Source organism: Mastigoproctus giganteus, chromosome 5 (assembly GCF_048544385.1).
Source record: "Mastigoproctus giganteus isolate SK-2022 chromosome 5, ASM4854438v1, whole genome shotgun sequence".
In the NCBI taxonomy this organism is placed as follows: Eukaryota; Metazoa; Arthropoda; class Arachnida; order Uropygi; family Thelyphonidae; genus Mastigoproctus; species Mastigoproctus giganteus.
Genome location: NC_143579.1, coordinates 16,477,024 through 16,499,437, shown reverse-complemented (window position 1 = coordinate 16,499,437; position 22,414 = coordinate 16,477,024). Strand labels below are relative to the sequence as shown.

The 22,414-nt window shown below is 38.2% G+C and overlaps 1 protein-coding gene across 1 annotated transcript in view; it reads right to left on the bottom strand.

Moving 5' to 3' along the window:
- Positions 1 to 22,414, bottom strand: part of LOC150085203 (Parkinson disease protein 7 homolog) — a 56,014-nt gene that overhangs the window by 8,634 nt on the left and 24,966 nt on the right. The window contains exons 4-5 of the mRNA XM_090373092.1: positions 17,611 to 17,680; positions 8,882 to 8,968 (exon numbers count right to left, since the gene is read on the bottom strand). Coding sequence (XP_090229218.1) covers positions 8,882 to 8,968; positions 17,611 to 17,680 — 157 coding nt within the window. The remainder of the gene's footprint in view (positions 1 to 8,881; positions 8,969 to 17,610; positions 17,681 to 22,414) is intronic.

The following is a 22,414-nucleotide window of genomic DNA, read 5'->3' as shown; positions in this document are numbered from 1 at the left end:
GGAGGGAAAGGGAAGCACATAATTTGTTTTGTATTTTCTTATCTACTTTCTCTTTGTTTTTTTTTTTTGGCCGATGCAGAAAAAGCCTGTAGCTTCCTTGTACTATGACTAATACTAACTTTCTTGTTTATTTTATTGTTTGTTTGAACAACGTCAAATTTTTACCTTTGTCACAATAGAGAGAAATATCAAAAACGAAATGGCTGTAGGTTTACAAACCTCATTTTAGAAAGGATATAGATCTACCTGGATGAGTGCGGAGAAGAGCAATGAGTTTGGTGAAGGGAACAAAATGGTGCTCTTACCAAGAGCTTCAGTCCTGCAAATTGCTGTATCAGACTAGGCACCTACAAGGAGATCTGACTGAGGTGTTTAAGGCACTGAATGGATTGAGTATGGTATTCTTCCTCTTGCTCAGACTGTACATATGAGGGGGGCATTAGTTCAAACCGAAGGATGGTTGCAGAACAGCTATGTGCAATTTTTGCCTTCAATCAGTGGGCGGTTGATTAGCATTAGTAGAGGCATACGATGCAAGAAAGCAAGCTTATGCAGCATCTGCCAAAAAAAAAAAAAAAAAACCCTCCCATTTCATCCCTCCATTCGTTCCAAATGCCTGTCCAGTTCAGCCTTAAATTTATTTAGGCTATTAGCTTCCACAACAAAAGATGAAAGCCTGTTCCACCAATCAACTACCCGCTGGCTAAAGGCAAATTTCTACACATCTATTTTACAACTATCTTTCCTCAATTTGAAACTGTGGCCCCTCAGGTTCTTAGTCTGAGCAAGGCAAAGAAGCTCATCAGCATTCAGCTTGCTCAAACCATTCAAGGCTTTATACACCTCAATCAGATCACCTCGCAGGTGCTTACTCTCCAGGCACTGCAATTTGCAGAACTTAAGCCTTTCTTGGTAAGAGCACCCCTTTGTTCCCCTTCTTTGTACTCATTCTAGCAACTCTACATCCTTCCTAAAAGGAGGCTTCCAGACCTGTACACAGTACTCTAGGTGTGGCCTGACCATTGCCTTGTATAACAGGATTATCACCTCCCTGTCCCTGCTAGCAAAATTCCTACATATCATTGACAAGACTCCATGATCTGCCCTGGCAGCCGTCTGCACTGCTCAGCGAATTTCATATTTGGCTGCACAATTATCCCCAGGTCTTTTTCACTTTCCACATCCCTGAGTGTAGTGTCACCCAGTTGGTATGTTTCTCTTTGGTTATTACTACCCATATGCAGTACTTTGCAATTGTCAATGTTAAACTTCAGTAGCCATTTCTCAGCCCAATTTCCCAACTTATCTAGATCCAGTTGGAGTAGCATACTGTCATTACTGTCGTTAACAACCCTGCCAACCTTTGTATCATCTGAAAACTTGGACATTAAACCTGATATATCTTCATCAATATCATTGATAAATATACAAAACAACAATGGGTGCAACACCGAACCCTGGAAAACTCCAATAATAAAATTTGTCTACAAAGAGCAGTGTCCATTGATTACCACTCTGTTGTCTCCCACTCAACCATCCCTTGTAGCAGCTTACCCTTGATGCCATACCTTTCCAATTTGTACAACAGTCTTCCATGTGCAACAGTATCAAAAGCTTTCCTGAAATCCAAGTGCAGTCAGTCCTCGTATATAACACGTGTTTACACTAAACGAATTCGATCATACACGATTTATAAATAGGGGAATGATATCGTATATAACACGAACCGAATTCGCTTATGCACGATTCGCCTTTGTGTTTACAAGAAATGGCAGCTGAATGCAGAATCACTCCAACTGAATGCAACACGATAGGAATGAAGTGAAGATTCTGAAAATGTGTTTATGTTTTTTATATCAGTGAAGGGGAAATGCTTTTCGCCATAATAATGTAAAAACCCACACAATTCCAGCTATCGGTATTATCGCAAATGCAATTAGATCGAGTTTACTACCAGTTTATAACAGATTCCACTAGCAGAAACGCAGCTGGAAATTGTTTTTATTGTTTTATGGTAGTAACCCCCAGAAATGTGCTTTAGTAAAATGTGAGCTAGTGAGGCATTAATAGCGAGTCTCTGCCTTTATGGTGTTGTTTATTCAGTTGCTACATGTGCGCAGCTTTGTTTATGTGTATCAAGCGTGCCTCCTCATTTTGTAATTGTGCTTTATTTTCCCTAAAAATGAGTAAAATACTTAAAAGGGGTGAAAGGAAGCGTCCTGGTGAAGACACTACAGATTCAAAGAGAAAAATAAAAGCAATATCGATAAACAGAGGCGGACTGGATCAAAAATTTTTACACGGGAAAATTTGTAGTGGCCTCATACTATGGTTTATGGTGAAAATCACACCGGCCTCCTGCCCACCGGGGTTTCCCCGGTAAGGCTTATGGCTAGTCCACCTCTGTTGATAGAGAAAAAATATGAAATTGTGAAACGCTTTGAGCGAAATGAAAGACCATGTGATATTGCACATGCTACTGGCCTAAACGAGGCAACACCGAGAATTAGAAAAAATGCAGAGAAAATAAAAACAACTTTCATAGCAGGAACAACTCAGTGTAATTAAAATCCATTAGATCAAGACACAAAGAATTGGAAGAGATGGACGGCTGTCATCTGTTTGGATAGAAAATCAAACAAAAAAACAAGTTTGCTTATGATAGAAGCAAAAGCATTAGCAATATTTTATTACGTAATAGTCGTAATAATACTTAAGTATTTTATTATGATAATTTATTGTGTTTGGTAATATTTTGGTTACAAATGTGAGTTCAATCTTGTGTGGTCGGCACCTAACCCTATTTTTCCCATAGGGCCTGTTATTTATATTGCACGAGAATTTCTAGGAACACAACTATCGTGCTATACGAGGACTGAGTGTGTATGATATCAAAATTATTTTTGGTATTCAGTTCCTTTGAGCCACATCATAGTAAGCAATCAAATTGGTCAGAAAAGCTTTGACAAACCCACGCTGTCTTCACTATTACTGCAGTCTTGTCTAGATGATCCTGCAATGCTTCTTTAACCAGTGATTCCATTATTTTCCCCGGAACACCAAGTTAAACTAACAGGTCTGTAGTTACTTGTGTCACCTTTTGAACCTCCTTTGTGAATTGGTGATACATTTGCACACCTCCAGTCCATGGGGACCTCCCCTGGGTCCAAGGAAGCTCTCATAATTATGGCTAAGGGTTTGCTTATTTCCTTTGCTGCCTCCTTCAATACAAAGGGTACTAGGAAAGTTTTGCAATATGACGCAACAATGAATCACAGGAAGCTGCTTGTTGCTGCATGTTGAGACATGTTCATACGTGCATAGTAGCCGCCGCGCCAAGTCGATGGGCTCAGTTATTCATTAGTAGTGAGAGTGTAAAGTGCTTGCGATGGCATCGTGGTCACGAAATGAGATAAGGACAGTTTTGCGGTATAATTTCGTGCGTGGTTTAACCATAGACCAGTGCTCAGAAGAAATGACTCTTGCACTAGATGATGATTGTCCACATCGTACAATGATATTCAGGTGGTATAGAGAATTCCAAAGGGGAAATTTCACTCTGGAGGATTCTGAGAGGCCGGGAAGGCCACGAACGTCAGTTACGGAGGAAAACGTTACTGCTGTGAGGAAAATGCTTGACGAAAACAGGCGAGTGACCTACCAACAGATAGAGGATACTTTGGGCCTAAATGCACCAGCAATTCGTTCGATTCTGCAAGATCATTTGCATGTGAAGAAACTTTGTTCTCTCTGGGTGCCGCATCAACTGACTGAAGAGCAGATGACACGACGTGTGACTTGGTGCCGGGAGATGTTAAAAAAGTTTGATAAGGGACAATCTCGGTATGTGAACAACATCGTGACAGGTGACGAGACTTGGCTGTACTATTACGATCTGCGACCAAGGCTCAAAACAAAGTTTGGGTCTTTGATGATGACGACACACCCGTAATTGTCAGAAAATCCCGATCTGTAAAGAAGAAAATGAATAGCTGTATTTTTCAAATCGAGTGGAATTGTGGAACGTATCGTTTTGGACACGAAGAAGGCAGTCACAGCTAAGTGGTATACTGAACAATGCCTGCCTAAAGTCATTGGATCTATGAAGAACCTGCGGCCAAAGTCAAGAATGGACACCTGGTACCTCCATCACGATAATGCTGCAGCTCACCGCGCCAAAGCCTGCACCGAATATTTGACCACGACAGGACTGAAACTTCTCGAGCACCCTCCCTACAGTCCAGAACTTGCTCCCTGCGACTTTGCACTGTTCCCGCATGTGAAAATGAAGCTAAAAGGGAGGCGGTTTTCCAGTGATGAGGACCTTCTACGGGCTTGGGACAACGAGTGTGCTTTACTCCCTAGTGAAACTTGGCAGAACTGGTTTAAAGATTGGTTTCGGAGGATGGAGAGGCGTATTGAATGTAGAGGAAATTACTTTGAAAAAATTAAATAAACAAAGCTGTATTGCAAAACTTTCCTAGTACCCTTTGTATAACTGGATAGATCCCATCACCTCAGGTGCCTTCCTTATGTTTAACTTCAACAATTTCTCCTCCACTTTGCTCTCAGTTATTACAAAATCACTTAGCTCCCTGTTAGCCTTTGATAAACTTCTGGCACTCCCCTCATTGAATAACTCATGTTAATAGCACCTCATGTGTGAATGTAGATGCAAAATACTCATTCAGTTTATCACCTACCTGAGCATGATCATCAATAGTCAACCCATCTATGTTAAGTGGTCCAATCTGATTCATCCGTTTCCTTCTAGTTTACATAAGTAAAGAACTCCTTGCTGTTTTTCTTTGCATCCTTTGCCAAAGATTTCTCATAATCTGCCTTTGCCTGCCTAACCTCCTTTGTGACTTGATTACAGACTAGAAGTATTGCCTGATACTTTATATGCATCCCATAAATTCTTCTTCTCTGCCTCTAGCCTCATTAATTCATCTGACATCCATTTAGGCCTAACCTTGAATAGTATTTCTTAGTTGGAATGAAAAGCCTAGTAGCCTCCAAAATTAAGTCCCTGAAGGTTTCCCATTTAGAATTCACTGTTTGTAACATCATCAGCTGATCACACTGTACAGAATTTAAAAACTGTCTGAGACCTCTGTAGTCACCTTTATGAAAGCAAAAGCCCTTCCCTTTAGCCTTGATGGTAGTTACATCTTTAAATAATTCCCACATCAATACATTGTGATCACTGTCGCCCAGTGGTTCCTTTATCTGCAGATTCTTAATGCATGAAGAATCACTACTGATAATCAGATCAAGAGTATTACTCCCTCTGGTTGCCTCTCGAACATGTTGCTGTAGAAAACAATCATACAATAAATCCACAAAAGTCTTGCTAGTGTGTGAGTGACCAACCCACAATGTCTGGAAAGTTAAAATCTCCCATTATAAGACATTCTGATTTACTGGCCCACTATTTCTCTGCACAATTGCTCGTTATACTCATCAGATTCAGTAGGCCTATAACACACACCTACTCTCATTTTTCCTTTCCCAGTGCTTAGGTCACACCAAACAGACTCAACATTGCATTGTCTACCAACATCAGTTGGATGCACTTCCTTAGATTTTATGTATTTCTTAACTAACAGCATAACCCCTCCTCCATTCCTATCCTGTCTATCCTTTCTATACACATTGTACCCCCAAATTCCAACTATGCACTGCTTATATCTGTGTGACACCACGTCTCTGATATCCCGACAATATCTGCCTTTGATGTCTTCACTAGCACTTCAAGCTCATCAAATTTATTAACTATACTCCTAGCATTGGTGTACATGCAAGTATACATGCACCTGTTCCTGCTCCTGGCCACCCTAACACAGCCCATGTATTTACTTGTTCCGCTATGACTCCCAGCAGTCCTGGAAATCTCCCATTACCTTGCTTTCCAGTCTGCTGCCCATTCTAATAGAAGCTTGTTAGATTGTTAAAACAATCTGCCATCTGTTCTGGAAATGGGTAGTTTGAATAAATTCAAGGAAGAACTACACAACAAATGTATGACAAATTACTGGAGGGGACGGACAAGTGATGTTTTTTTTGCTGATACTTTATAAGCTTGCTTTTTTTGCATAATTTGCTCACTACTAAGTTTGGTGATGCCATTATTTCCCATTCATATTGTTATGATATGAGCAACACCAAAAACATTAATAAACACATGTCAAAAAGCAGCTTTGTTATTTGGTTGCAGGCAGTGAGCAGGCATCATGTGTAGAAGCACAGTAGCATTTTTTTCAGTTATGTACAGTATACATGTAACGATGAGAAGCAAATGGTTACTCAAAATTGATGTGCCACAATGCAGTGCAAATGATTGCTGTCAACAAGCAAATGATTGCTGTTGATTTGCACCCCAACCAGGAATTAAATGATTTTATATATATATATATATATATATATATAAAAAAAAAAGTCTACATTATACCAAAGTTGCACTTAATGATAGTGATATGAGAACCTGAAGTTTAATTTTGTTCACTAACTAATTAATTAGCTTGTTAATTTTGTAATTTAATTTTTGCTGATAGAAAAGCAACAAGATCAAGCTGGGAAAACAAAAGGGTACTCAAAAACCAGGAAAGACTTAGATTCTGTAAATTAGAAAACTGCAGAAGCTTTGGATTATTAGTTATGGGAATGCACAAGCATTTTGAAAGAACATTTAGGAATGATATGTGTTTGTTCGTGTTGAGTCCTCAATCCTTACTCCTGAACAAAAGCTGATTACAGAAGCCACCTGCATTTGCCCCAAAAACACCTATCAACATCAGAAAAATGATTGAGTAAATCAATCACTTGAAGATGAGTCCTGGATCAACAACCACAATCCTGAATCAAAACAAAGTTTGTGGAATCATAGCACATCTCCACCTTTAAAGAAGGCATGGTCTGCCAAGTCTGCTAACATATAATTATATGTTAGTAAATTTCACAGATTATTATATGCTCTATGATATGAAAGGTATTATTTACACATACTGTGTAAAAATTTTGCCCTTTCTCTGGACAACATTATGGTGATGCAATAGCACCCATAGACTCAACTGTTGGGGACACATTACATGGAGCTGCATTCAAACAGTACCCTGCCCTTTCTGTAATTAGGATCTTGCCTCTTCTTTGTTCTATTTCCAAAACTCAAGCATGAGCTAAAAGGTCAAAACCATTTTCCAGATACTAAGATAATAAATATTGCTCAATATCTTAATTTGCCTCTCAAACAACAGATTTCTGAAGTATTTAGCAAATGGGTGGAGAGATGGGAAAGTACAGGGTGGCCACTGAAAGACTGAATGATATAAAACAAAAAACTTTTACAAACACATATTTTTTTAATATTTTATTATTTTATTTGGAAATATAATTAATGGATTTTTTTTAGTATTATGTGTGAAAAACAACATCCTTCAAATGACCACCATTTTCCTGCTCACAAATACAGGCTCTTTCCACAGCATTTTCCATGACTGTACGCAAGGTTTCAGGTCATAAACATCGGATTTCAGCTCGAATGTTCTCCTTAAGTTCTTGAATTGTTTGAGGTTTATTTACGTAAACCCGTTCTTTCAAGTAGCCCCACAAAATGAAGTCTGGAGCCGTCAAATCAGGTGAACATGGAGGCCAAACAAATTCAGCATTTTTTGAAATTATTCGTTCACCAAAAATTTCTCGCAGGAGGTCCATCGTCGCCCTGGCAGTGTGCGCAGTAGCTCCATCCTGTTGGAACCATACCTCCTGATTATCTTCGACCGCTGGGCATAAAACATTTTCAAGCATTGTCCTATACAGGGCCCTGTTGATCTTTCTGGCTGACCTTCCTCATTTTCAAAGAAATAGGGGCCAATAACTCTTTCAGCCATAACACCACACCAAACAGTGCATTTTTGGGGATGCAATTGATGCTGATGTAATTCCCTGGGATTCTCAGTACCCCGAAATCTGCAGTTTTGTTTGTTGATGTACCTGTTTAAATGAAAATGGGTCTCATCGCTCATTATCAAGTTGTTCAAAAAGTTGTTGTTATCTCTGGCTAGGTGTTGAAATCGAATGGCGTACTGCAGGCGCTACTGAGTATCTTGGGGTAGTAAAGCTTGGACCATTTGGATCTTGTATAGAAACATTTTTAAATCCAGTTTCAGAATCTTCTGAAGCGACGTTCTGGCGATGCCTAGTTGAGCAGAGCGACAACGGGTAGAGGCAGATGGATCCTCAAGGACACTCTGCCATACAGCTTCCACCGCTGCGTCAGTGCGCTTAGGACCTCTTCCCGGAAGATCGCCGACTGATCCAGTTCTTTCAAACCGGGCGATTAGGTTCCAAATCATGTTATCGCTAGGAGATACTCTTACTTTAAAATGTTGCCGGTATTTTTTCTGAGTTTCAATAATTGATCTTTCACTGGAATAGAAAAACCCAATGAGTTTTACTCGTTGCTGGACATCATACAAAGTCATTTTAATCTCCAAGGGATCCTCTATAACCTGTAAAAAAATAAAATAAAAAAGATTAAAAATGAACAAGTTATGACTTTTTCAAACCCTTCAGTCTTTCAGTGGCCACCCTGTAGAATGAACCAGAGAAGTTATCAAAATGGAATCACCATCTGAAGTTGAATAAAACATTTTAAAATTTTAATTTAATTTGCTTTAATTAAGTTAAAATTAAATTAATTTTTTTTAATCATCCCCCATAAAATTCAGAAATGTCATGCATATTTTTATGTTTCTTAGTAACATTTCTTAAAATAAAGTGTGATTACCAGCTAGTCTACACTGAAATAACTAAATACAACTAGCATGTTAGTTCACTTTTTCATTCATAGACATTTAAATAATTTATTTTTAATTTTTACCTCCATCTTCCAATTCTTCCTTTTTGCTGGGATGAGAGGTTAGTTTTTTACCATAACTGATTTTATGACTCTTCAAGGCAATAGGTGCTGCAAAATAATTAACAACAAGATAAACTATTTGTAAGTGATAAAGAGCAACATTTTTTCCCTCCCTACAGTTTGTCTTTAATTTTACTGCTGGCACATACATGTATCTCATCTGATTTTTTCAATGGCCACATTTTAATTCTAACAAAAGCAGTGAAGACTAAAATCCAAAATCTTTTTCAAACTGAAACTTCAAATTGACATCACTGTTAACAGATATTTTAGTTTTAATTTTTTTTTTTATTCAGTTTTTGCAACAGTGACCCCACTGGAGAAATTGATATACTGTAATACTACTTTCCTCACAAAATCAGATAAGTTCTGAGTGTATGCAATTGTTCTTTTTTTTTTTTTTTTTGGATAATATTCAGGTTTAGAAGACAGTATACACAAGGTAAGATAACAAAAATAAAAATTCTAGGACCAAATTTGTCAAAAACTTCTGAACACTAAATAAAAACCTTTTAATTGTCAAAGCATATGGTAAAAAAGCTTCATAAAGAGGCAGAATATACACCAGTGTGCAAAATTTAAGGACCAGTCAGGTTTTCCCCTGTAGCTTCTCATAGGAGTGGCCTGGATATGGGAAAAGCATACTAAAGGAACTTCGTGAGGTACAGAAATGAAGGAAACAACAGCGGAAACAAAACGGTACAGAGGGACTTTATTAAAAAATGTCAACATAGCACTGGCTGCCATGATACAGATGCATCACTGCACTCATAATGTCGATGCAGGCTTTGCACCACCTGTCCCATACTTAGAACAATGTTGTTGATAAGTTCTTGCAGTAACATCGTCCATTCATCTGTCAGCACCATCTTCAGCTGGTGAACATTTTCTGGTGGGTGTGGATGTGCCGCTGGGCATCTCCCCAGAGCGTCCCATATGTGTTCGATGGGATTTAGATCGGAGGGAACGGGCAGGCCAATCCATACAAACAATGTCCTCACTTTCCAAAAGCATATCAACAGCTGCAGTGCAATGGGGTGTGGCGTTATCATCCATAAACACAAACTCAGTGTTAATAGCACCTCAGTACAGTAGGTGCACCGGTTACAGTACTGCCTTCCAGTATCTGAAGTTGTGTACATCCATTCAAGATAACACCTCCCCAGACGAGAATACCTTGACTGCCATATCGATCCCTTTCAGTGATGTTTGCAGGGTGATACCATCTGCCAACCTCTCACCAGATTAGCTGACGTCCTTAAGTTTTGCACACCAGTGTATGAATGGCACAAATATTTCAAAAATGCTATTTCTTGCTATATTAGCTCTAGCCAGAGTAAGCCATGTAATTTTGGCTTGACCCCAGGCAAGAATTACAATGCTTACCTGATAAGTTTGTAAGGCAAAATAGGTACCTTTGGTTGGATATATGTTACCAAGATAATTTTTTTATTATATTATTTGTAACATGGTCTTACCATTGTTTCCATCTGTTAGTTACAGTTAGTTTTCTTAACTCTCATATCCCTTTATTACCAATCCCTTTATTTTTTATCTAGTACTTGAGAGTTGCATAAGTTAAAACAGCCTTAAATGTTGTTATAAACAGCCAATTTGGTCTTTTGTCTAATTTCTCCTTTGCTCCAAATGAATTTGTTTAAATATATTCTTACATTTACTGCTTTACTTAACTATTATTTATTTCCAGGTCTAACCTTCCATCTTATTTAATCTCAAATCTAACTTTTTCTTGTCTCTCAAGATTTTCACAACTAACTAACTTTACTACAACCTTTATCTATTTTATTCAGAGATTGTTTAAATCTTGCAGGCTATTGTATAACAGCACAATATGATCTGTATATAATAATGATCCAATTTTTACATCTTCAACATAAGCTTTGACAGTAGCATACATTCTTTTATTAAACAATCTATGGAAAAAAAAACAAACTTAAATCAAAAAATCCTACATACAGGTTCTTATTAATTTCCCTAATTTTTCTGAAGTTTACCTCTGTGTGAATATCTCATGCTGACATTCCATGTTTCATCTAAAATCAAACTGTTGTTCCTCAAGGCTACTTTCAACAATATTTCTAACCCTCTTCTCAAAGATACTTGCACAGACTACCTGGTACATTAAAAAGTACAATTCCTCTGTATCTTCCAAAACGATAATGTGCTGTGTCATCGGGCCTACACTGTGCCTAAGTGGTTCAAGGAACACAGTAAAGATATCATCCAACTTGACTGGCCTCCAAATCTGTCTGACTTCAATCCAATTGAACACCTGTGGGATGTTTTGGAATGGAAAGTGAGGTGTATGGACACACAACCATCATCTATTCTAGCACTATGGAATGCTTTGCAGGCAGTTTTGGAATGGCTGCAGATCCAAACACATATTTTCAGACAATTAGTGGAGTCAATGCCTAGGCGAATAGCAACTGTTATCTGTGCAAATGGTGGCCCAATGTGGTATTAATTCTTCTTCTTCTTCTTCTTGGTCCTTAGCTGGCAGCTGGGGGAGGCGGCTGGCCACGCAACCAGTATGCTGCTGTAGGTGCCGCAGGGTTTCGGACTTGCTCTGTGATGTTCTTCCATACTTTATTATACATGGCGTCAGTCCTGGCCTGGTTAAAGTCGAGACGTCGGCTCTTCAAGTCATTTTCCACTTGCTTGGCCCACATTTTCCTAGGCGCGGTCCATTGGATGCTCCATTGGGTGGGTCGTTGTCTCCAAAGGAGTGTGGATGGTATTCTGTTTGTGCCCATTCTACATACGTGGCCAAACCATCTAAGCCTTCGCTTCTGGATTTGGTCGGCAATGGTTGGTTGCTGTTGGCATCTGGTGCGGATGGTATCATTAGTGATGCGGTCATGAAGTGAGATGCCCAAAATCTGCCGCAGGCATCGCATTTGGAATACCTCAAGTATTAATTAGGTGGTCAAAATTCAGTGTTCACCGAGTGTGTATATAATTAGAATGTTTTTGTGGAATAGTTTTAACCACCTGTTAGTATTTCTACCATTGTATGACAGAAATATTATCAGTATTTCTATCATGCCTGTTAACTTTGTGAAATGTTAATCTAAAATTTTTTGCATACAAAAAAACTGTTTTCTTTGGCAGTGAATTTATTATTAATCTGTTCCAAATTAATAATAAATTCACATAGGCCATACAATGGTGTGGATGAATTAGGAATGTAATTAATAAAACGACAATCATAATTCACAATAAACTGTAAAAAAGTTATTTGCTTTATGTTCAAACAAATTAATTTTTTTTTCTTTTTTAGCTACATAATCTGTGCTTGTTAACAGGAGAGACTGCTTCTACAGGGATGGGATACACTTAAATAGAAAGGGTGCAAGAATGTTTGCTGATGCTATCGAGGCAGTGTTAGGTGGGTCGGAAAACTGCTAGATTGGGGGGATACAAAGACTAATAGATTAACAGTAGCCACTGGCAGAGGTGAAAGTGATTCTTGCACTGCTTCTATTGGAATTAGCAGCAGCCTGGAAAATAACATGCAGGATATTTCAGAGACTGCTGGGAGTCATTGGGGTACAAGTAAATACATGGGTTGTGTTAGGGTAGCTAAGAAAAAGAACAGGTGCATGTATACTTGCAAGTACACCAATGCTAGGAGTTTGGTAAATAAATTTGATGAATTTGAGGTATTGCTCAAAGCATCAAAGGCAGATATTGTTGGGATATCAGAGACGTGGTGTCACACAGATATAAGTAATGCAGAGCTGGAATTTGGGGAGTACAATGTCTACAGAAAGGATAGACAGGATAGAAAGGGAGGAGGGGTTAACTAAAAGAATTAGAAGAAACACATAAAATTCAAGGAAGTGAAGCCAGTTGACATCGCTGGACAGTGCAGTGTCGAGTCAGTTTGGTGTGACATAAGCGCATTGGGAGATCAAAATTGAGAGTAGGAGTGTGCTATAGGCCTAATGACTCTGATGAGTATAATAAGATACTGTACAGGGAAATAGAATGGGCCAGTAAATCAGAGAGTCTTATAATGGGAGATTTTAATTTCCCAGATATTGACTGGAATTTGTGGGTTGGTCACTCACACACTAGCAAGGCTTTTGTGGATTTATTGGATGATTGTTTTCTAAATCAGCATGTTCGGGAGGCAACTAGAGGGAGAAATACTCTTGATTTGATTATCGGTAATGATTCTTCATGCATTAAGAATCTGCAGATACAGGAACAACTAGGTGGCAGTGATCACAGTGTGCTGAAGTTGGATTTACTCATGGAGGTAACTACTATCAGGGGTAAAGGGAAGGGTTACTGCTTTCGTAAAGGCGACTACGATGGTCTGAGACAGTATTTAAATTCTATACAGTGGGACCAACTGATGAAGTTACCAACAGCAAACTCAAAATGGGAAGCATTCAAAGAGCTTATCTTGGAAGCTACTAGGCTTTACATACCAACTAAGAAATATTGTTCAAGGTTCAGGCCTAAATGGATGTCAGATGAACTCATGAGACATATGGCAGAGAAGAAAAATGCATGGGATACATATAAATTAACATGTGACACAGAAGCCTATGATAGATATAAGTTGATCTGTAACCAAGTTACAAAGGAGGTTAGGCAGGCGAAGGCAGATTACGAGAAATCTTTGGCAAGGGATGCAAAGAAAAACAGCACGGAGTTCTTTACTTATGTAAACTCTAGAAGGAAGGGAATGAATCAGATTGGTCCACTTGATATTGATGGTTCAACTGTTCATGATCCTGCTCAGGTAGCTAACAAACTAAATCAATATTTTGCATCTACATTCACACATGAGAAGTTATTCAGGAAGGGGAATGCCATAGACGAAGTAAACACTGGCAGTGAGCTAGATGATCTTGTAATAATTGAGAGTAAAGTGGAGGAGAAATTGTTGAAGATAAATACAAGAAAGGCACCTGGGGTGGATGGGATCTATCCAGTTATATTAAAGGAGGCAGCAAAGGAAGTAAGCATTCCGTTAGCCATAATTATGAGAGCTTCCTTGGACTCAGGGGAGGTACCCACAGACTGGAGATGTGCAAATGTAACCCCAATTCACAAAGGAGGATCAAAGGCTGACACAAGTAATTATAGACCTGTGAGTTTAACTTCTGTTCCAGGAAAATTAATGGAAGCACTGGTTAAAGAAGCACTGCAGGATCATCTTGACAAGAATTCAGTTATAGCTAAGACACAGCATGGTTTTGTTAAGGGAAGGTCTTGCCTGACCAATTTGACTGGATACTATGATGTAGTCACAAAAGAATTGGATGCAGGGAATAACTTTGATATTATATATTTGTATCTTAGAAAGGCTTTTGATACTGTTGCACATGGAAGACTGTTCCAATTTGTGCAGCAGTATCAAAAGCCTTTCTAAGATCCAAATATATGATATCGAAATTATTCTTTTTGAATCCCATCGACGAAGAAAGGAACTTTTATGGGTTTTTTTCACGATGTAGCTGAGTTAGTCGGTCTCAGGCATAGATAGCAAGGTTTTTTCCTCCCAGAAACCGTGGTTTTTCGTCCAGCAAAACAGGCAAATTGACCAGAGAACACACAATTTACAGACACAATACACAAGGGTATTTGAATTAACTTTCCAGGTGACCTAAATGTAATAGTTTGGATTATATCAAGTTTGTCAGTAAGCTTTAATGTTATTCTTCTTTTCTTCTCTGTTTGAGGTTTATTAACTTTAGGAGCTATAGTGTGGGGTTTTTATTTTTAATTTAAAATAAATGTAAAACAGTGGCATGATCTGTGATATCAGTACAGAATTCTCTCAAAATGGCGAAATAAAACAAATACAGTAATCACACGAATTGCAGTTTTCCTTTTTTGGCACTGCAAGATATCTACGCTGTATGTAAACATTGAATCTCAATGTGCTTTTAGCTCGAATGTTCCATTATTTGGGGTGCCATTATTTCGACAGCCTAGTGTATTGGGTATTTAAAATTGTGTTCTGCGACCCTTTTATTATAAAGCATTCAATTATTTGTCTTCACCTCGGCACTTTGCAAAGATACATCATAATTGCTATGATTCGAAATGACATTTCTCTTATCATGCACCATATTAAAATGTCATATCAGCACAAATAAATTGAATAGAGACCCTTCCTTTTGTGAAACTTTAAAAAATGCAGTAATCTTAATTATTTGATACATTTTAGTCTTCCATTATGCACTGCATAACGAATAAAGCCCATTTATATCAAAATATAAATACAAAGATAAAACCCGTTTATCCAGAGGTCAAAAATATTGTTATAAGGTTGGGTATGCCAATTACCTGGATTATTTTCACCTATGAAACTCAGGTGAAACTATTAAACTAATTAGTATATCTGTCAATCCAAACACAGAAACCTTATATATAAACCAATTTTTGTATCTGTGGTTATTACAAATAATAAAACTTTAGAAAACAGAAATCATCCGTACAAAATATAAATTTGTTTATTTTCTAGATGGCTGAGGCTAGAAGAGTTTACGAAATTATTATGACTCCATACATAATGAATTATTAATGGCAGCCAGATTTTCAGTGCCACAGTCATAATGGGCTGTGTGTTTTTTTGTGGCAGACTTGAACTCACAACCTCCTTAATTGTTGCCATGCATAATAACTACTTAACTACAGCCAGCCCAAATACACTGAAATCATGGCAAATAAAACTGCACTGAAATCGCATCAAATTAATGCACTGTAAAGTATGGTCCCCTAACTGTACTATACAAATAAAATTCAAAAATGATCACTGATTTTCCCATACCATGTCTTCTTTCATGCATTTTAATAATGCTTAAAATTACTGAGGAAAGGAAGGTGAACAGAGACCTTCAAAATTTAGAATACTAATTGAAACTGTCTAAAGAGGACAGAAAGATGAGCTCTTTTACTTGAAGGTTACTCTGTAACAAGTGGCAAGGTCGAATGTCCTTCAACAACTGCGGGCAGCACTTAACATTAGGATGTTTATCCTAAAATGTCATGGCAGCTTATATATGTTGGAAAGTCTTACTCAACACTTTTCTGTCAATGCTTTTAATGGAGGAGACTCTTTGCAGTGCAGTGGTACACTTTCAGGGGAGACACAACACCACCTTAACAATTTGTAATTAAAATTGTCCAAAAACACGACACACATAAAGAGAGCATAAATTTAAATTGGAAAAAAAAAAGAAAGAAAAAAGATGGTTGCAAAAAAGGTGTGCAGAAATTTGCACAAAGCCAGAGAATGATTGCTGGAATAAACTTCTATCTACTGTTTCACTGTTACTCAATTACTGCATTAATGCAAACTTACTATTCATAAGCATAAAAGCATGTGCTGGAAATATTATTCTAGCCATTAAATATGTACTCAACAAAAGATAAGCAGGGACACAATTTTGGTCACAATTTTGTTCAACAGGTCTGTATCAAGGTATGCACACACCACAATGCATATCTAAATTACAGAAATATGAACAAAATTCATAAAAACAGTGTCAAGCAACATGACCAGCATAGATTCTATTCTTGTAAAAATTTTCAGGAATGATTTCATTGTGTAAATTAAATCATAATTGATGGATCTAACCCAGAAAGAATATCAGTCATTTAACCTGACTGATATTTTTTTTTTTTTTTTATGAAAACCCCAAACACGAAAGGTATCAAAACCTATAGTACTTAGTACCGTGCATGGGTTGAAGGAGAAATGGGGAGGGGGATGCCGGAAACTTTGCTCTAGAGACTAAACATACCACTTCAAGCCTCCAATAAGCAAAGTGGTGGTATTTCACCGGTTGATGAAAGTCATCTACCACCTCTAATATTTACATTTAACCTACAGTCATTTAACCTACAGTTAGAGGTGGCACCTCTAACTGTAGTAAACACACAATGGTGAGCCACATGACAAGTGACCAACTTTCTTTTATATTAAAAAAAAAAAAAAAAAGTTTTATGCATGAAATATAAACATGAATCTATTAGATGCTTCCATTTTCCAGTTTAAAAGACCATTAAGCTCTCAAAATTTTAAACGTATGCAGGCACATATTGTACAAATACTTTCAAAACATTAAAATTCACACACACACAGTTATTCACAATTATTTTTTATTATTATTCACTACTATTAGTAACTATTATTCACTTCCATTTTAAAATTTTGAAAAAAAATTATTTCAAATTTGGTGTGCTGCATAGCACAGAATTTTAACTTAGATATGTTACTTCCTGCAGAGTAGCAACCATCTTGAGAGAATACTGATTTTGTGTTCTCCTCTTTACCATGTGAGAACAAATCTTTCAAAAACAACTCTGTTTATTGAGACAAACAACAAAAACAACAATGTTTATTGAGCTAGTAGGAGAGTAAAAACTAGTAACCTGAAATTATAAACAAACATGCAATTTGAAACTTCATGGCAGATCACCAGTCGGCCACATTCAATTACTCTGAAAAAACTTTAAAAATCATTTGAAAGATGATCGCAGTAAAGTATGTTTACAATTAGGAAGGTAGAAAAAATTTCAGATTTTTAAATAATGCAGGATCATTATTTTCAATAGCCACCTACCAAGTGACCTGCCACTGCTGTCGGATTAAGGGCAAAACTAAGATTAATAATGATAGTCATATAGTAAATAATAACCTGCACAAATTGCAGCCACTAATCTTCCAGCTTTCTCTTGCTCTTGAAGCAAAGAACCTACCTTATCACTCTGCAATAAAGAAAACATGTTTAAAAACCTTTACTGAAATTACTTCAAAAGTTGTACATATACATTTAATGAATGTTCACATTATTCTATTAAAGAAGTTGTTAATAATATTTCAATACATATTGAAATAATTTGAAAATCATATGCATTTCTGTGTTGTCTTGTTATTTTTTTTTTTTTTTTTTTTTTTTGGTAGTTGTTGGCGCATCGGCTTCTGTGGCCATAGTGCACCTCCCAAGGTTTTTGCAGTACTTTGATCCAAGCCCGAGGCGGGAATCGAACCCGCGACCTTTTGGGTTGCCAGGCAGGCACTTTACCCACCTGGCTAGCCCGGTCGGCGTCTTGTTATTGGAGACACTTATCCCACTAGTAACAAGAGACCAACTTTCAGCCTTCAAAGTTTGAACTTAAAGAATCATAAAGATTTTTAACCTAACAGTTTAACCTGATACCATTGCCCACAAGTCAAACTAAACTGCTAATAGTAAAGTAAAGTGCAGCCATTATCAACCCACTGCAGGGTGGAAGCCTCCTCAACAATTCATGCTGAGGGAAATGGACCATAATCTGCCACGCTGGTCCAGTGCGGGTTGGCAGATCGACCGTATTCAGCAGTCAGGGGCTTGAACCCCGGTCTACTCGAAGAGCGTGTGCTACTGCACTCCCGCTCCTGCCCACTCGGCTACTAATAGTGTTTTAATATAAATAGCATCACCTAAAAGGCAACCTTGCCATTTAAAACTCAAGGGCATTGCAGCAGCTGTTTTTAAACATGCTCATCTCTCATCACACAATGAGTGGCCTCTATCACCAAACTTATGTAACCCTCTATACAATATATCAAGTCTAAGTGAGTAGCCAAAAGGTAACAGAAGAAAAACTTCTAATTAAACACATGAGCTTAGGCTAATTCATGGATAATGGTATCATCTCTAATATGAAGAAGCCCAAGCTTCAAAGGCTTAAAGTGTCTCTGTCACTGCAAAGAGAAAAGTGTCCCCAAGATACAAATTGAATCTAGAAATGCATACAATTTTCAAAGAAAATTAACTTTAAACTTTCATAATTCAACTCTGCCCAGACACGATAGGAGGCAGTATATGACGAGAGCCTTATCAATCAATTCGGCCCTGGAGAGATTGTGCAAGACTCAAGGGGTAGAATTTTTTCAGGCTGGTCTGTGCTTGTTGACAGGAGAGACTGATCATACAGGCATGGCATGGGGTACACTTAAATAGAAAGGGTGCAAGAATATTTGCTGATGATATTGAGGCAGTGTTAGGTGGGTCGGAAAACTGCTAGCTTAGGGGGGGATACACAGACTAAAAGGTTAACAGTAGTGCAAACAGTGATGTTAACATCTGCCGCAGGCAGATGTAAAAGTGATTCTTGCACTGCTTCTATTAGAATGAGTGGCGGCAGCCTGGAAAGCAAGGCAATGGAGATTTCCAGGACTGCTGGGAGTCATAGTGGAACAAATAAATACATGGGCTGTGTTAGGGTATCTAAGAGTAGAAACAGGTGCATGTATACCAATGCTAGGAGTATAGTTAATAAATTTGATGAGCTTGAAGTGCTAGTCAAGACATCAAAGGCAGATATTGTTTGTTGGGATATCTGAGACGTGGTGTCACACAGACATAAGCAGTACAGAATTGGAATTTGGGAAGTACAATGTGTACAGAAAAGACAGGAAGGGAGGAGGAGTTATGCTGTTAATTAAGAAACACACAAAATCTAAGGAAGTGCATCCAATTGATGTTGGTGGACAATGCAATGTTGAGTCTGTTTGGTGTGACATAAAAACTGGGAAAGGAAAAATGAGAGTAGGTGTGTGTTATAGGCCTACTGAATCTGATGAGTATAATGAGCAATTGTGCAGAGAAATAGAGTGAGCCAATAAATCAGAATGTCTTATAATGGGGATTTTAACTTTCCAGATATCAACTGGAACTTGTGAGTTGGTCACTCGCACACTAGCAAGACTTTTGTGGATTTATTGGATGACTGTTTTCTACAGCAACATGTTCGAGAGGCAACCATACTCTTGATCTGATTATCAGCAGTGATTATTCATGTATTAAGAATTTGCATAGAAAGGAACCACTGGGTGACAGTGATCACAACATACTGATGTAGTAGTAGTGGCATGTGATGCAAGAAAGCAAATATATGAGCTTATGCAGCATCGGCCAAAAAAAAAAAAAAAAAAATCGCACCATTCCCTCCAAATGCCTGTCCAGTTCCTCCTTAAATTTATTCAACCTATCAACTTCCACAACGACAGATGGAAGTTTGTTCCAGCAATTAACCACCCACTGGCTAAAGGCAAATTTCCGCACATCTATTCTACATCTGTCTTTTCTTAATTTGAATTTATGCCCCCTTAGGTTCGTAATCTAAACAAGTGGAAGGATCCCATCAGAATTCAGCGTGCTCAACCCATTCAAGGCCTTATATACCTCAATCAGATCACAGCGCAGGTGCCTAGTCTCCAGCCACTGCAATTTGCAGAACTTAAGCCTCTCTTGGTAAGAGGATCCCTTCATTCCCCTCACCAATCTTGTTGCCCTTCTCTGTACACGCTCAAGTAAATCTACATAATTCCTAAAATGAGGCCTCCAGACCTGTACGCAGTACTCAAGGCGTGGCCTGACCATTGCCTTATACATAGGGATAATCACCTCCTTTTCCCTGCTAGCAAAATTCCTATATATCATTGACAAAACCCCATGACCTGCCCTGGCAGCCTGTCTACATTGCTCAGAGAACTTCATATCTGACTGCACAATTACTCCCAGGTCTTTTTCATTTTCTACCATCTTAAGTGTAGTACCACACAGTTGGTAGGTTTCTCTGGGGTTACTTCTACCCATATGCAGTACTTTGCATTTGTCAAGGTTAAACTTCAGTTGCCACTTCTTAGCCCATCTGCCCAAATTATCTAGATCCTGTTGCAGTAGCATACTGCCATTACTGTCATTAACAACCCTTCCAACCTTTGTATCATCTGCAAACTTCGACATTAAGCCTGATATACCTTCATCAATATCATTGATAAATATACAAAACAACAGTGGACCTAACACCGAACCCTGTGGGACTCCACTAACAACATTAGTCCAAGAAGAGCAGCACCCATTGATTACCACCCTCTGTCTTCTCCCACTTAACCATCCTTTTATCCGTTGTAGCAACTTACCCTTAATACCATTCTGCTCCAATTTGTACAATAGTCTTCCATGCGCAACAGTGTCAAAAGCTTTCCTGAAATCCAAATATATGATATCAAAATTATTTTTTGCATCCAGTTCCTTTGTAACCACATCATAATATCCTATCAAATTTGTCAGACAAGACTGTCCCTTAACAAACCCATGCTGTGTCTGAATTATTGCTGCAGTCCTGTCTAGATGATCCTGCAATGCATCTTTAACCAGCGACTCCATTATTTTACCCGGAACAGAAGTTAAACTAACTGGTCTGTAATTACTCGTGTCACCCTTCGATCCCCCTTTGTGAATTGGGGATACATTTGCACATCTCCAGTCCGTGGGAACCTCCCCTGAGTCCAAGGATGCTCTCATAATTATGGCTAAGGGTTTGCTTAGTTGCTTTGCCGCCTCCTTTAATATAACTGGATAGATCCCATCCACCCCAGGTGCTTTTCTTACGTTTAACTTCAACAATTTCTCTTCCACTTTGCTCTCAAGATCTTTAGGCACCCTGCTACAATTTGATAACCTTCTGCCATTTTCAAACCTTAATAACTCCTCATGTGTGAATGTTGATGCAAAATACTCATTCAGTTTGTTTGCTATCTGAGCAGGATCATCAACAGTCGAACCAGCGATGTCAAGTGGACCAATCAGATTCATGCCCTTCCTTTTAGAGTTTATATAAGTAAAGAAATCCTTGCTGTTTTTCTTAGCATCTTTTGCCAAGGATTTCTCGTAATCTGCCTTCGCCTGCCAAACCTCCTTTGTTACCTGATTACAGACTAACTTATATCTGCCATAGGCTTCTGAGTCGCTTGATAATTTATATGCATCCCATGCATTTTTCTTCTCTGTTACGAGTCTCATTAGTTCATTTGATGTGGGAATTACTTAAAGATGTAACTACTATCAAAGCTAAAGTGAAGGGAAGGGAAGGGAAGGGAAGGGCTATTGCTGTCATAAAGGTGACTACTGGGGTCTCTGACAGTTTTTAAATTCTGTACAGTGGGATCAACTGATGATGTTACCAATGTTGAATTCTAAATGGGAAACCTTCACGGACTTAATCTTGGAGGCTACTAGGCTTTTCATTCCAACTAAGAAATACTGTTCAAGGTTCAGGCCTAAATGGATGTCAGATGAACTAATGAAGCTCATGGCAGAGAAGAAAAATGTATGGGATGCATATAAAGTATCAGGTGACACAGAAGCCTATGGCAGATATAAACTAGTCTGTAATCAAGTCACAAAGGAGGTTAGGCAGGCAAAGGCAGATTACAAGAAATCCTTGGCAAAGGATGCAAAAAAAAACAGCAAAGAGTTCTTTACTTATGTAAACTCTAGAAGGAAAAGGATGAATCAGATTGGACCACTTAACATAGATGGATTGACTACTGATGATCATGCTCAGGTAGGTGATAAACTGAATGAGTATTTTGCATCTACATTCACACATGAGGAGTTATTCAATGAGGGGAGTGCCAGAAGTTTATCAAACTCTAACAGGGAGATAAAT